Here is a 14607-nt window from a genome sequence, read left to right on the forward strand (position 1 = left end):
ACGAATGCTTTAAAAAGATTCGCTAATATAAATTTGTTTTGTTTTAATACGTTGACTTATTGTTGGAGCCACACACACACAGATGTTTAAAAGATTTAATAAAATGGCAGAGTATAAACTTTTTAATAACATATTTTGATCTATATTATTAAAAAGTTTTATATATACAGCATATAATATATACATATATTAGCTTATACGCTGCCTTTTTATTAAATTCAACTTATTTATGCAATCGTATAACAAGAATATGACAATCAAAGATATCATATATATAATGCTAAATATATTTTCGTCCTTCAGGACTCTTAAGTAATGTACATAAATATAAAATTATGTGGGATAAAATTTATATTACAAATTTTTTATCCGTCCGATTCAGATATAGAACTTATATCTTCACTGGTGCAGCTTTCTTCGCTACTATAATCAGTGACAATACTAGCATTAGCTGAATCAACGCAAAAAACTCTTCGCTTATCTAAGAAAATATCCACAGCGCGACTTAAAATATCATCGCGTTCTTGTTGAGTGAAATTCGTGTCATTCCCTGCTATGATTATTGAGTCTTCCATTGTTGAGTGGTTCATCTTTAAACGCCTATCAGTCAAAATCACAGTCAAAATACTGAAAACGCGTTCGACAGCTGAATTAGAACCAGCAATACACATCAGAAGTTCAACTAAAAGACTCAAGTTTGGAAACTTAATTTTATAATAAAGAAAAATATTCTGCCATATTTGCAACTGCGCATTTATTAATAGTTTTGCAGCTCTCCATTCCGAAAGAACCATTTTAAAATCCATTCCTAATTTTTCTAGAGGGTAAAAAAATTCATTTAGCAATAAAGATATGCTGGCATCACCATACATGCTGTCTGCTGTCCATACTTGCGGATCTAACCAATCCATTGATTCGAATATGGGATTTAACAGCGAACTAAATCTATCGTTTATTAATGGCAGAATGATTTCAATTGCTAATTTTCTTACTTTAATGGCAGAATGAATACATTCAAAGTTAAGATTAGCCATATTGTTGAGTTCAATCTCAACAAACTCAGGGTTTGATTTTTTCAATTCGTTACCTTCTTTGAAATACGAAGAAAGAAGGTTGGTTGAACCATCTTTTTCATTGATTATAAACTTGAGTAAATATGAATCAATAATATTATCAATATCTTCATGGCTTAATTCCGCTAAGCTAGCCTTTGTTATATCCACCGCTGGTTTTAACTCATTCACCATTAACATTTGTTTTTCAAAAACCAATGATAATGGTGATAACTTTTCTAAGATGTCCAAATAACTACAAACCATACATAATAGTCTGCAGTCATGCAACTGTTTGGACAATCCAGAAAGTTTAGCACGCATATCTGCTTTAGTGTCGCGATCAGCAAGAGTATTATCGAAACCCACAATAAGCGAAGGCCAATTATGTAAAAGTTTTGTAAAGCCGCGTCTCCTGTGACTTATAAAGCGCGTTCCAAATATTTTAGGCAACATGTAATATGTAATGTTCAAAGCCTCAGCAGCTTTTTTAACTGCGCATTTTAGCTTTCCAGAATTGCGAAATAAATTAAATATGGAAATGTAAAAACGTTCACACTCTTTATACTGGGAAATATCTTTCACAGCATCTTTTATTGCTAATTCTAAACGATGGTTTACGCAGTGAATTTTTATCAGCCACATTCTATCTTTTTTTAATTGTGTTAACACGCCATTATAAATTCCAAAATTAACGCAAGCTCCGTCGGCCGTAGCGCTTACAAGTTTGTATTTGTAAGCTGACGCAGTTAAAGGAACACTACCGGTTTCAATAAAAATGCTATCAATAGCCTTTTTAATGGTATTGGCATTCATACCACCCAAACTGTTCATATCAAGTAAAGAAACTACAAAACAGGCAGGGGTCTCTTCGCGTTCAACGCGCACAAGAATCAACTCTTTTACATCCTTTGTTTTTCTAGCCTGAGAACCATCGGAAAGAATGGAGAAAAAGTTTGTTTCATTTACAATTTTAGCAACTTTTTCTTTAATGGCACTGGCAATGCATGAGATATATTCACGTGCTAAAAAAGAAATTAAAAACAATAAAATAAAAAAATAATAATAAAACTAACATTTTTCAAATTAAAAAATAAAATGGATAAATCAAAAGGATAAGACCATTCGAATGTAAAATCTTAAAAAAAAAAAAAAATTAAACTTTCATTATAATAGTAACGTAACTTTAATTTGATTTTTTCATTTGAATTATTTTATTAAATTACGAAAAAGAAACTGAACCTAAAAATCAATAACCTGCTTTATTGTTGTCTTTTCCTTGTAAAAGGAGTGCACCATTAAGTCTTTGGCATTTGATCAGTGTCTTGAAATGGCTATGTGGCATGCTTGGTTTTAGAGCCATTTCATAGGCTGTTCTAATCATCTTTAATAACGCTTCGCGGTTGTCTTGTGTAATAGTTAACAAGTTTTCCATATCGAGGTTAGCAATACAACTACTTCCAGGATCTTCTGAGTTACCATTATCAATCAGCACCGCTAATCTATGGCTTTGCCCTCTAAGATGGCGATCAACCTTTATTATTATCAAAGAAAAAATCACGGTTCAAATTAAGCAATTTTCTAAAAAATTTATTCACTTAGTAATATAGTAAATTATAAGATAACTACAGTTATAAGTTATATAATGGTAGAAAAATTATGTTTAAATTAATTCCTGGAGTCACAAATTAAGAACAAGCTAATTATTTTAATTTTACCTGATACTTTGTCACCACACAAGTTCCCTCCGTAAACGCTGTCAAAGAATGATTTGATACTCCTTTAACTAAAGCATCCGTTAAAATTTCAGTTTTGTTCCTAGCACAAATCTTACACCATATTTTGACAACTAAGCCATTTTCTTCCGTGTATCCAATAACTGATTCTTTCCCCCACGAAAGAAAAGTTTTTAAGCTCTTAGATATTGGTTTACTATCTTGAATTTTTTTTGCTTCAGATGTCATTCTTACAAATTTGTTATACTTAAACTTAAATTTACTTATTTCTGTTTTAAATACTTATTAAAATGAAAAATAAAAAAAAAGCCCACTCACTATTCATAATCAGTGGTAAAGCAGTTCCGCTTCCTCCTCGTAGTTTATTTTTACCTTTTGAGTTTAATCATAAAAAAATGCTTTCAGATAGTTTGACGTATTTAAAATTTGGTTTTGGTTAGTAAAATAAAAAATAAAAATAAAATTCATTTGGAATGTAATTTTTTTGGATACTGATCATTATAGACCGCTAATTCAGGGGTCTAGCACATTGCGGAATTGTTTTTAACATTTTTAAAGATACTGCTAAAAACAACGTTCTAACATTGTCATAGTAACTGAATGATTTAATTGTTTCTTTTGTTCGTCGTACTACAAAGAATCGTATGTAATTTGTAAAAACAAAACTCAGGCCAACTACGTAAAGCGCAAAATGGTTAAAAAAAGATTGACTTTTTTATTTATTAAATAAATCAACAAACGTTTGTTTTTTAGAATCTTGTTGAAATAAATCAGAAGTACTCAAATAAAAGAAATTATACTAAACTCTTTGATAAATTGAATAACAATTGTTTCTTTATTAAACAATTATTAATAGTAAGTTTTTACTTTATATAAAAGAGTGTCGCTTAATTATAAAAGACGAAGTTTATTAATTATTCTAAACTTATTTTATAACCATTTAATCAGGCAGCTTTTAATTTTTGTAATTGTCTCTCATCGGTCCAGTTGAACTTTTTTGCGCTTGATTATTTTTTGAAATGTTCTCAAAACATCTATGAAGCCGTGGGCAAGTTGTCGCAACTAAATATTGTATGCGTGGTCAAGATCAGAGTGCGATCGCACGCCTTTCCCGACCAAGCCTGTATATATATATATATATATATATATATATATATATATATATATATATATATATATATATATATATATATATATATATATATATATATATATATATATATATATATACGTACGTATATATATATATATAAATATATACACAATCCTGAAAATTTCAGCTTGATTGACCAAACCATTCAAAAGTTATAATTGAATTAATATTGACCAAAATCAAAAAAAATTTGAGTATCTGGAGCTTACAGTAGACATTTTTGATTTTTAACAGATCATAAATATTCAAATAAAATAGATAATCACCTGAATTTTTTTTTCACCCAAATAAAACATTTTTGCAAGTTTTTGTACCACAAAGTTGCTAAATAACACAATATTAGAGAAAATTTTGGAAAACTATGTGCTACAGTTCAATACCAACAGTCAAGCTGTGCTAATTTTTTGTTGCTTTTGTGTACTTAGAGTAACCACATCTGGAAAAAATTAAAATTATGTGTTAAAAGTTTTTTTAGGACTTGCAGCAGCCTGTTAAAGTATTACATTTTTATAAAGTATTACAGTTAAAATAAATTATGAAACTTTTTACTGGCAAGGTTCTGTATATAGACAATCACCAAAAAAAAAATTAAAAACCTATACTCTATCTTATGACATGATTGTAGCTCTATGGCTTAAGTGTATATTATTTAATTTTTCCCTGAATAAATATAATTAGTTTTCCCTAAAATAACGTTACCAGTGTCTTAACATAATTTATTTTATTTGATTTTATAATATGTATTTGTTTAATTTTATGGATATGATATAATTATAATGATATAATTTTCATATGGTTATAATTTGAGTGCAAAATACTTCAATTGCTTAAAGAGTTTTCATTAAAATCTAAATCTGCACAGTATTTTCTAGATTTTATTATTTTAGATTTTGATATTGCAAAAACCAAAGACTAAAAAGTTTTGTGTATGCAGAAATAGTTATATGTAGAAATAGTTTATTGGTTGCATTTTAGACAGTTTTAAACAAAATTGTGTCTATAATGCTTAATTGTTCCTTTTGCAGGTTAAACTAGTGTAACTACTGTACAATGATAGCTTCATCAACCAGTGCAACGATAGCTACCAGAAAGAAAACGGAGATATGGCTTATTGGACAGATGTCCTCTTCTTTAGATAGTGTTATGCTTCCATCAAAAAGGGAAGTGTTGGCCCTTTTCTTCCATTACAAGCAGATTGCCAAGCAAAGCATTAGGGAAGCATTACATTCCACAGCAAATGATGTTTTTGAAGTTTGGTCAAAGGCCCAGATACCAGTGCAATTAAAGAAGCACGTTGTCCCTAAAATCGAAAACATTTACAAGGAATGGGAAAAGTTGAAGAAAAATAAAGAGAAAAAGGTTAAGGATTCACATTATTTGAAACAAAAAGAAGACCAATGGAATGAAGGGTTAGAAGAACTATTCGATATTGCCCATGCCAACGCATTGGAAATGATCACCATTCAGTAGGATAAGGACTTCCTATTATGCCAAAGAGAGAAAATTCGGAGAGGCAAAATGGGTCCAGTCGATAAGAAATTAGCAAAGCAAGAAGAAGTATCAAGGAAAAGACAAAAAGAAATGAACCAAAAAAGGGACCGAGAGGAGATGGCAAGAAAATCTCAAGAAGAAACAGTTGTTCTTTCATCATCATCTGAAGGCGAAGATAACCCTAAAGAAGATAGCATAACTCAAGAAGATGGCTCCAAAGCGTCCTAGACGTTACAGGAAAAATATACTGAATGAGAAGTTGGCGGCTAAATGAGAAGTTGGCGGCTAATTTAGATGATCATTGGGCAGCACTTGTGTTAACACCAGCATTACAACTTCTTGGTCATGATCCAACAGAATACAATGTTAATCCAGCTTCTATTGAAGGGAACGAATAAGATAGCAGAAGCTTTAAGGAAGGAATTCAAACCAGAAGTTCCTTTATATACTCCTCATTCAAGAAGATAGCAGAAGATTTAAGGAAGGAATTCAAACCAGAAGTTCCTTTATATATTCATCATTCAAGAAGATAGCAGAAGATTTAAGGAAGGAATTCAAACCAGAAGTTCCTTTATGTATTCATTGGGATGGAAAATTACTCACTGACATCACCGGTAAAGAAACTGTTGACCGACTGCCAATTCTAGTATCTAGAGTAGGAGTGCAGCAGCTTCTTAGTGTCCCAAAACAACCATCAGGAACAGGTAAAAATGCAGCATTTGCAGTGCATGACGTATCAGTGGCATGGGGAATTAATGATCAAGTAAAGTGCATGTGCTTTGATACTACTGCAGCCAATACTGGGCCAAGAAATGAGGCTTACATTCTTCTAGAGCAGAAGTTTGGGAAAGATATGTTGTGGCTGGCATGTCGTCACCACATTCTGGAAATTATTTTGGAAGCAGTAGTTTTGCTGTGTCTCGGCCCTTCAAATGGACCTGACATACCACTCTTTAAAAGATTTCAGAAAAGTTGGGTCTCATTTGATTCTAAAAAAGTACGACACAGCAAAGTCTGATAAGAACGCTTCAAATGCTCTTACTGATATCACTGATGAAAGAATCATCTTTTACAAAGATCAACTACAAATCTTTCAACCTCATGACGACTACCGAGAACTTTTGGAGTTGTCTATTGTTTTTTTGGTAGGAGTACCTTTGAGGGGCATTTCATTTAGAGCTCCTGCCAGTCTACACTGTGCTTGCTGGATGGCGAAAGCTATTTATGCGTTGAAGATTTGGATGTTTAAAGACCAATTCAGGTTGACAAAAAGAGAGGAGAAAGGAATAAGGGGTATTTGCCTTTTCATAGCTCGACTGTACATTACAGCCTGGTACAGATCTCCTGAAGCAACCTCAGCTCCTAGACTTGATCTGCAGCTCTTGAAAGACTTAGATGCCTGCAAGACCGAGCATCCTGAGATCTCAAAAATTGCTGTGAAGAAGTTACAAGGGCATCTCTAGTACCTATCAGAGAAACTTATTGCTTTAGCTGATGAGGCTCGCCCTGAGACGAAGGTCAAGATGGTCCAAGCATTGAAAAATGTTTCAGATCAGATACCTATGAAACGGGCTACTGTAAACTGCTCAGTTATCCAAGAAAAGAAACTGGAGGACTTTGTCACATTTAATACAGGAAGATTTTTCAGCATCACAGGACTTCCATCACACTTTCTTCAAAACAGTGTGAGCGAATGGGAACATGATGATGAGTTTAAGACTGTAAATTCCATTGTTCGAAGCATGAAGGTTGTCAACAACATTGCAGAATGTGGCGTAGGACTAATAATCAAATATAATAGACTACATACAAATAACGAAGAGCAAAAGCAGTTCCTGTTGTTGGTAGTTCAAAAATATAGACAGAAATATCCTGACAGAAAAAAGACAACTCTCATGAGCGATTAATCTTAGTACAGTAACTATTATCTTAAATAAACCTACAATCAAAGTAAAAAAGCATGTTTATTACTGTCTTTTAATAAATAAGTAGAAATGCAATGACAGAAAATGGATTTTTTTAATGCATGCAATAAGTAAATAAATGTGTACCAAGTAAATGAGTCATTATCACCAGTCTCCATCAGTTTTATGATTTTTTCCTTTGTTAATGACTAAGAGCCATAGTAAAATATGCCTTAAATTTCAATGACTGGTAGTGCCCAGTAAAAATGTTTTTTTCCCCTTGAAATTTTTACACATTTATTTTCTCACCAAAATAAACCATTTCAGTGGGTGGCCAACTGAAAAACAAAAAAAAAAATTTAACCCCAAATAAGAAACACCCTATTGGATATTGACCCACAAGACATAGTTTCGGAAAAAGAACAAAAATGTATAAACTGTAATGATTCAGACAAACCGTTGGATGCAATAAAAAATAAAACGAAAATAAGTTTGAAGGAAGAAAAAGTTCAACTACTAACACTAACTCCTGATCTTGGTCAATTGAAAAAACTTGCAAAACATTTTCAGTTTCAGAACATCTTAAGAAAGTTCGAAAGTTGAAAAATGAAAAAGGAATACTTGCTTAATCTGAAGCTAAAATAGGACAGCCTTTGGAAAATATTACTAAAAAAAAAGTCATTGAAATTTATGAATCTGAAGAGTTCATAAGACAATAACAAGTAAAAAAAGAGTTGTGTGCGTATAAATAATGTAAAAGTTTATAAACAAAAATGTTTCATATTAGCTAGTTTAAAGGAACTTTATCTTTAAGTTTAAGAAGTTATACCCTAAACACTAATGGATTCAGCAAGCTCTGTGAACTAAAGCCGAAGCGGCGCATCACAGTTGACAATAGTGAAAGTCACTCAGTTTGCGTGTGTTCTTGTCATCAAAATGCTAAGTTGATGTGCGCTGCTTTATCTAAGGGCCATTTAATATATTACAAAGATTTGATGAAAGTATGTGCTTGTAATATAGATAGTTAAAGCGGCATGCTTCATCTATGTTCTAACTGCCCCTGTAAAGTAAATTTGAAGATTTACTTGGAAAATGTGTTTAAAAATAATAATTTTGACGATCAGATTTCATAAAAAATACTTCAGTGATAGTGCTGTGTCACAGTACAAAAATTACAAATATCTTTTAAACTTAATGTACCATCTTAAAGATCACAATATAAATGCTGAGCATCACTTCTTTGCTACATCCCATGGCAAAAGTCCATGTGATGGAATAGGAAGAACTATAAAAAGAGAAGCAGCAAAAGCGAGTCTAAGAGCAGCAAATGCAAACCAGATTCTCACACCAAATAAACTGTTTACATGGACTGAAAAAAAACATTAAAGGTGTTAGCATACTTTACATTGATGTATTACATTGATATTGATTACAGTGATGATATCAATAACCATGAAACTTATTTTAACCTAAAGAAGCGATATGAAGAGATGAGCACAGTCCTAGGCACAAGAAACTATCACAGTTTTGCACCAGGTGGAGAGATATTATTTTTTCGGAGAATCTCTAGTGATACTGTCTATGCTACCCATTTGCTGAGTAATATTAACTTGGCAAAAAAAAATCCTTCAAACTTTCAACTTGGTAAATACATTGCATGCTTTTACGATGATTAATGGTACATAAAGCTTGTGCTTGAGATTTGGAATAAAAACCAAGATGTTAATGTAAAATTCATGCATAGAAACAAATTAAATTTAAAATTGACAAATGATGCACGATCAAGTCAGTGTTGGGTTCCATTTGACAAACTAATATGTCAAATAAGTGCTCCATCCATTAAAGGTAGAAGTGCTCATGACTACAAACTTGCTAATAATCATTATGGCAGTATTATGAGCTATATAAATTAGAGATAAAGAAATTAGTATAACTGTGTTTCATGTGTATAAACACTACTTCTTTCAGCATTTGTATTTTTAATTTTTGTTTTTTTGAAATATTATATAACTTGCCCTATTAGGTATCCTTTTAAACTAAAAAAGCAATGCACTCAAAATGCTAAAATTAGGTCATGATTGGGTATAGGTCTTTAAATTTTTTTTGGTGATTGTCTATATATAAAACCTCGTCAGTAAAAAGTTTTTTTTCTCGCCAGTAATAATTTATTTCAACTGTTTACGCTATTTTTTATGCCTGCAAAGTGTATGTAATTTATTATATTTTTCAAAAAAATTGATTTTTCAAAAGGCTGCTACAAGTGTTAAATTAACTTATAACAGATAGTTTTAATTTTTTCCATGTGGTTGCTTTAAGTACACAAAAGTAGAAAAAAATTGGTACTGCCTGTCTATAGTTATTGAACTGCAGCACATAAAAGTTTCCAAAAAGTTTCCTTTTATTGCATTTTATAGCAACTTAAGGGTACAAAAACTCCTCAACTCCTCAAAGCCAATTAAAAACACCTGGAAAATTAGATAATTTAAGTTAAAAACTGTTAACATACAAAGTTCAGGTGATCACCTTTTTTATTTACAAAGTTATGTTCTGTCAAAAATCAAAAAAATCTACTGTAAACTTCAGGTACTTAAATTTTTCTGATTTTTGTCAATATTTAATTAATTATAACTTTTGAATGGTTTGGTCAACCAAGCTGAAATTTGAGCTTTGTATTTTTTTTATAAATACTGCGGGTAGTCAAATATGGAAGCAAATTTCAGGCGGTACCCTGAGGACCATTAGGTGATTTGATATGAAATGACCCTAAAACATTTTTTATAGGCATCAAAAACTTTTTTAGTCCTTTGTTTGTCAAATTTTTTTTAAGTAAAATTGTTAATAAATAACTGGATAGCTAATGTGTTACATTTAAGAAGCCCACTTGTAATCCACATTAGAAACATTGTGCTGCAGCATCCAACAAAAGTTGTATAGTTATTAATTATTAATGTATTTATTTGAAACAAAATGTACATATAAAAATGGACCTTGTCCATAGATATAATTGGATACAATTAAATATAGAATAGTAATAAAAAAGTGCAGAGAATATATTGGTTGTTTTAAGAGTCATTTTTAATTGACTCTTAAAACAACCAATTTTTATTATTTTTTTGTTTACTGCAAATACAGTTGAACTTATTTAAAATTCAATAATAATCTAATAATCATGTCTTAAAATCTCACTTGCTTTGAAAACGATAAAATTTATGCACACTTAAGAAGCAAAAGATAAATGTGCCAACTAGCTATTGACATATAGTTTTTTGAAAATGGTTTATACACCTATATACTAGGGTACCAAAAATTTCCTGAAAAAAAGTTTTTTGAATACCATTTTATTCAATACCAGCATGAATTTACAAGCAAAAAAAAATGGTATACAAACTATTTAGAATCTTCCACTACTTATGTTATTAGAATCTATGGATCTAATAACACAAGTAGTGGAAGAAAAATTACCAGTATATTTTTTTCAAATTGATCTCCAGTTACAAGTGGTGTGTTGCAAGGCTCTAATTTGGGTTTATTCAAGTTTACTGTTTATATAAACCATTTACTAAACCAGCTAATAACTCGTTGTTAAATGTTTGCTGATGATATAAAGCTAATTAATATAAGCAGATCAGCTTCTAATTTAAAAAGGAATCAAATTGAACTAAATAAATAAATGACAAAGCCTAAATTATGGCTGTTAGAAATTTAAATATAAGCAAATATAAATGCATGCATATAGGAAATAAAAATACTAAGTATATCTGCACAATGCATGATCCTGTGTTAAATAGGGCTGAACTACTAGAAACCAAAGTTGAAAAAGATTTAGGTATTATAATCTCAAACAACTTGAAATGATCTATTCAAGTTAATTTTGTATCTGGCAAAGCTAATAAAATGTTAGATATAATAAACGTTCATATAAAAACTTAGATATAAAAGCATCTAAACTATTATACACCTCTCTTGTAAGATTATATCTAGACTAAACAATTTCAGTGTGGCATCCTTACTTAGAATAAGAAAAAATAATTTAATAGCTGATAATTTAATAGCTTCAACTACAAGAGGTCATAATAATATTGACAACTAACAAATTTTTCTTTTGAAATAGGCAACAAAATTGACACTATAACCATGTTATATCTAAAATGTCAAAGTTGGTGTTTTATGTTCGACATTCTAGCTTAGGATCAGATTTGTGGAAAGGTGAACTAAGACTTTAAATGTCCAGTGCAACTCACTGGAATAGCAGCTTATAATGGTCAGATCACTTCTCACAGTTAATTAAACCTGATTCCAAGTTAAAAATCAGAAAAAACAGAAACCTCCTCATGGAGCTGTCAGAGATATTAGGCTCATTTGAAGTTGCAACAGATTTAACACAAGATCAAAATACTTTTACAGCCAAACTTATTGTGCTTTGCATTCCTGGCTTGCGCTCCGAAGTCACAGTTTTATATAAAAAGTAACATTGTAAGTTTGAACAAACTCCTAATACTTCAATTGGCAAACATCTAGCAAAGTATGAAAGTCTTGATAAACATCAACTGCCTTAAACTTACACTTTAAACTGATGTGGTATTTTCAAAGTGATAAAAATAATATTCATCAATACCTGATTGACAAAATTGACTTTTAGAAAAATAGATATGACTTTAAATATATTTATATTTATTTTATGTTAAGAGTAAAGAAAAATCATATTTGTATTTCATCAAATGTATTTGACTCCAATACCGGTTGAAAAATGACTGTTCTTGGAATAAAGACATAACATAAAATGAAAGTTTGCCTAAATAAAACATACAAAACAAACCAAAAATGAAAATGAAAAAACTCTTATTGCAAAATATTGTTTCTAGTTTTCTTACTATTCACAAGAGAATTTGTTAAAGATTTGTTGGGACAACAAAAACGCAAAAAATTTAGTTACCTTGAAACTCTTGCTTGAGAGCTTGGGTAAATGCTTTTCCGATGATTTGTCCCCCTAGAACAATTATCTGTGCTAGAAATCTTGCCTAAATAAAATGCAAATATATACATATATATAGTTTAAAATAATAAGAAATAGTTTAAAGAATAAAAATAGAATTATTAGTATATAAAGTAACTTGCCATAATTATTAAAAAATAGTTGCCATAGTCTTCTTTTATTGAATAAATGTTTAGAAAAGTTAAAATTTTCTATGTGAGAAATTAAGTTGATATAAAAAAGATTAAAAAATAAGTAATAACTATACACTCCACTAATTTTCAATGACATTAAAGTCAAAACAGATTAAAGAAAGTTGGAACCATTTAACTAAAATTAAAATAGTTTTTTAGAATGACAAAAGGTAGTTTTAATTTATTGTTTTTTTCAAATTAATTAAAACAAATATTGGCTAAATAATAAAATTGGACTGCTAAAGTTATTAAACAAATATTTTGTTTTGATAGACTATGCAGTTGTGATGATTGTAACACTAAAAAATTAAAATAAGATTCATAAATATGTGTAAATAAGTCTTACACTAGAGTTAAATTTTATTTTTTTAAATGTTTATTAATTATTATTAAGTAAAAAGTTGTACAAAAATGTTAAGATATGTCTTATATATTTACAGTATAAAATATAATATAAATAATTAAAACTACATTGACTATTTCTATAAATGCTTAAATAAATAAAATTACGTAGATATTCACATTTATAAAACCACAAATAAATACATATACACACAAAATATAAACTTAAATCAATTTTCTAGTTTTGATTCTTTATTCTTTCTTCGAAAAAAAGAAGAAAGTGATGCTATTTGGTCTCTGGATACTAAAGATTCTTCAATAGGTGCAGTGACATCAAAAAGTTTAGTCCTATTAAATTTAACTTTATTTGCAGGAATCGGGAGTTCTAAATGATGAACAGGTAGTGGCTTTGTGAAGAAATAGTAGTGCAATAAAGCTTTTTCAGCAGGAATTCGTTCTTTAGATGAATATACTAAAAACCTCTTTAATAAATCAATAGCATCCTTTGAAGCATCAGGAACAAGTTTCTCAAAAGGGATAGGATTATTTTTAGGAAAGCTGATTTTGTTAAAGTCAGGAAGTTCCTTTAAACCAGGCCACTGATCTTCATCAGGGGTACCAAGAGCATGTAGTACACAACACAATTGTTCAATATCGCTTTCTCCAGGAAATAAAGGAGAATTATTTAACATTTCTCCAAATATAGTTCCAATAGCCCAAAGATCTACACCTTCGTCATAAGTATGAGACCCATATAAAAGTTCTGGAGCACGATACCACCGTGTAGCAACTTGGTGTGAATACTGACGCTTATTTGGGTCATTTTGGAAAATTCTAGCTAAACCAAAATCTGCAATCTTTAAATAACCAAAGCAAGAAATTAATAAATTTGCTGGCTTCAAATCTCTATGCATAATTTTTTTTAAATGACAATACGAAATTCCTTTTAAAAGCATTATCATATAACTTTTAATCTGTGATTTAGATAAAGGGTTTTTAAAATTACGCAGAACTTCAGAAAGATCTGAAAGCATAAATTCAAAAACTAGTACAAAACCAGTACCGTGTGGAAAAACATCATAAAGTCTCACAACATTTTCATGATCAATTTGTTGCAATGCTTTAATTTCTCGTAAGGCTGTGTTAGAAACACCATCCTCAAATCTTCTTATTTGAACTTTTTTTAATGCCACTACCTCTCCGCTTTGCAATTGTTTTGCTTTAAAAACCATGCCATGTGCTCCTTCCCCAATTTTCCCAAGGATTAAGTAGTTTTCCATTAGGTCACTATTAATTAATATGTATGAAAAAAAAAACGAAGCACACCAGTGTATTTTTTGCTACGGACAACTCTCCGCGTTCTATTAAAAAGTAAACATTAAGCGGTATGATTTTATACTGACGATAAAGTAAGTTCTTAACGGACAAAAAAACACGTTTTTACTGTCGTATTTTAAACATTTTACGCATTAAAATAGGTTTTAATTAAAACACTCAACGTTAAAAGCAGTTTACTTGAATCGGCTTTAGGATTCATATGTTTAAATAAAACAATGTAGTCTATGGTGTCGTCTGTAGTTTCGTGTTATATATAACATTAAAATTCATAAATAAAAATAAAGCAAAAACTAAAAATTTAAAACAAAGCCTTGTACATAACGATCTGATAGATGAGTATAGAAATAAAAAACTATTTGTATTGTGATATAATCATCGTTTTTAGTCATCCAAAAGGGATAAATTATTTTTTGTTAGTTATTATT

At 30.2% G+C, this 14607-nt stretch overlaps 3 protein-coding genes across 3 annotated transcripts in view; all 3 read right to left on the reverse strand.

Moving 5' to 3' along the window:
- The window catches only part of LOC136088672 (mitochondrial import inner membrane translocase subunit TIM16-like), a 28666-nt gene extending 16083 nt beyond the window's left edge, over positions 1-12583 (reverse strand). Inside the window, exons 1-2 of the mRNA XM_065812999.1 lie at positions 12452-12583; positions 12270-12354 (exon numbers count right to left, since the gene is read on the reverse strand). Of these exons, the coding sequence (XP_065669071.1) occupies positions 12270-12354; positions 12452-12454 (88 nt within the window). The 5' untranslated portion in view covers positions 12455-12583. The remainder of the gene's footprint in view (positions 1-12269; positions 12355-12451) is intronic.
- LOC136089112 (zinc finger protein 862-like) lies at positions 366-3140 on the reverse strand. The gene is made up of 3 exons (XM_065814838.1): positions 2771-3140; positions 2310-2586; positions 366-2077 (listed from the first exon to the last, which is right to left on the reverse strand). The coding sequence occupies exons 1-3, from the start codon at positions 3014-3016 to the stop codon at positions 366-368; spliced, it is 2235 nt and encodes a 744-aa protein (XP_065670910.1). The 5' UTR covers positions 3017-3140.
- A 333-nt stretch (positions 12584-12916) lies between the features above and the next one.
- LOC100203614 (cyclin-dependent kinase 20) lies at positions 12917-14229 on the reverse strand. Its single transcript, XM_065813000.1, has one exon. It carries the CDS (start codon positions 14122-14124, stop codon positions 13075-13077), a length of 1050 nt encoding a protein of 349 aa, XP_065669072.1. The 5' UTR covers positions 14125-14229; the 3' UTR covers positions 12917-13074.
- Between the last annotated feature and the right edge of the window lie 378 nt (positions 14230-14607).

This window comes from Hydra vulgaris, chromosome 12 (genome assembly GCF_038396675.1).
Source record: "Hydra vulgaris chromosome 12, alternate assembly HydraT2T_AEP".
NCBI classification, from domain to species: Eukaryota; Metazoa; Cnidaria; class Hydrozoa; order Anthoathecata; family Hydridae; genus Hydra; species Hydra vulgaris.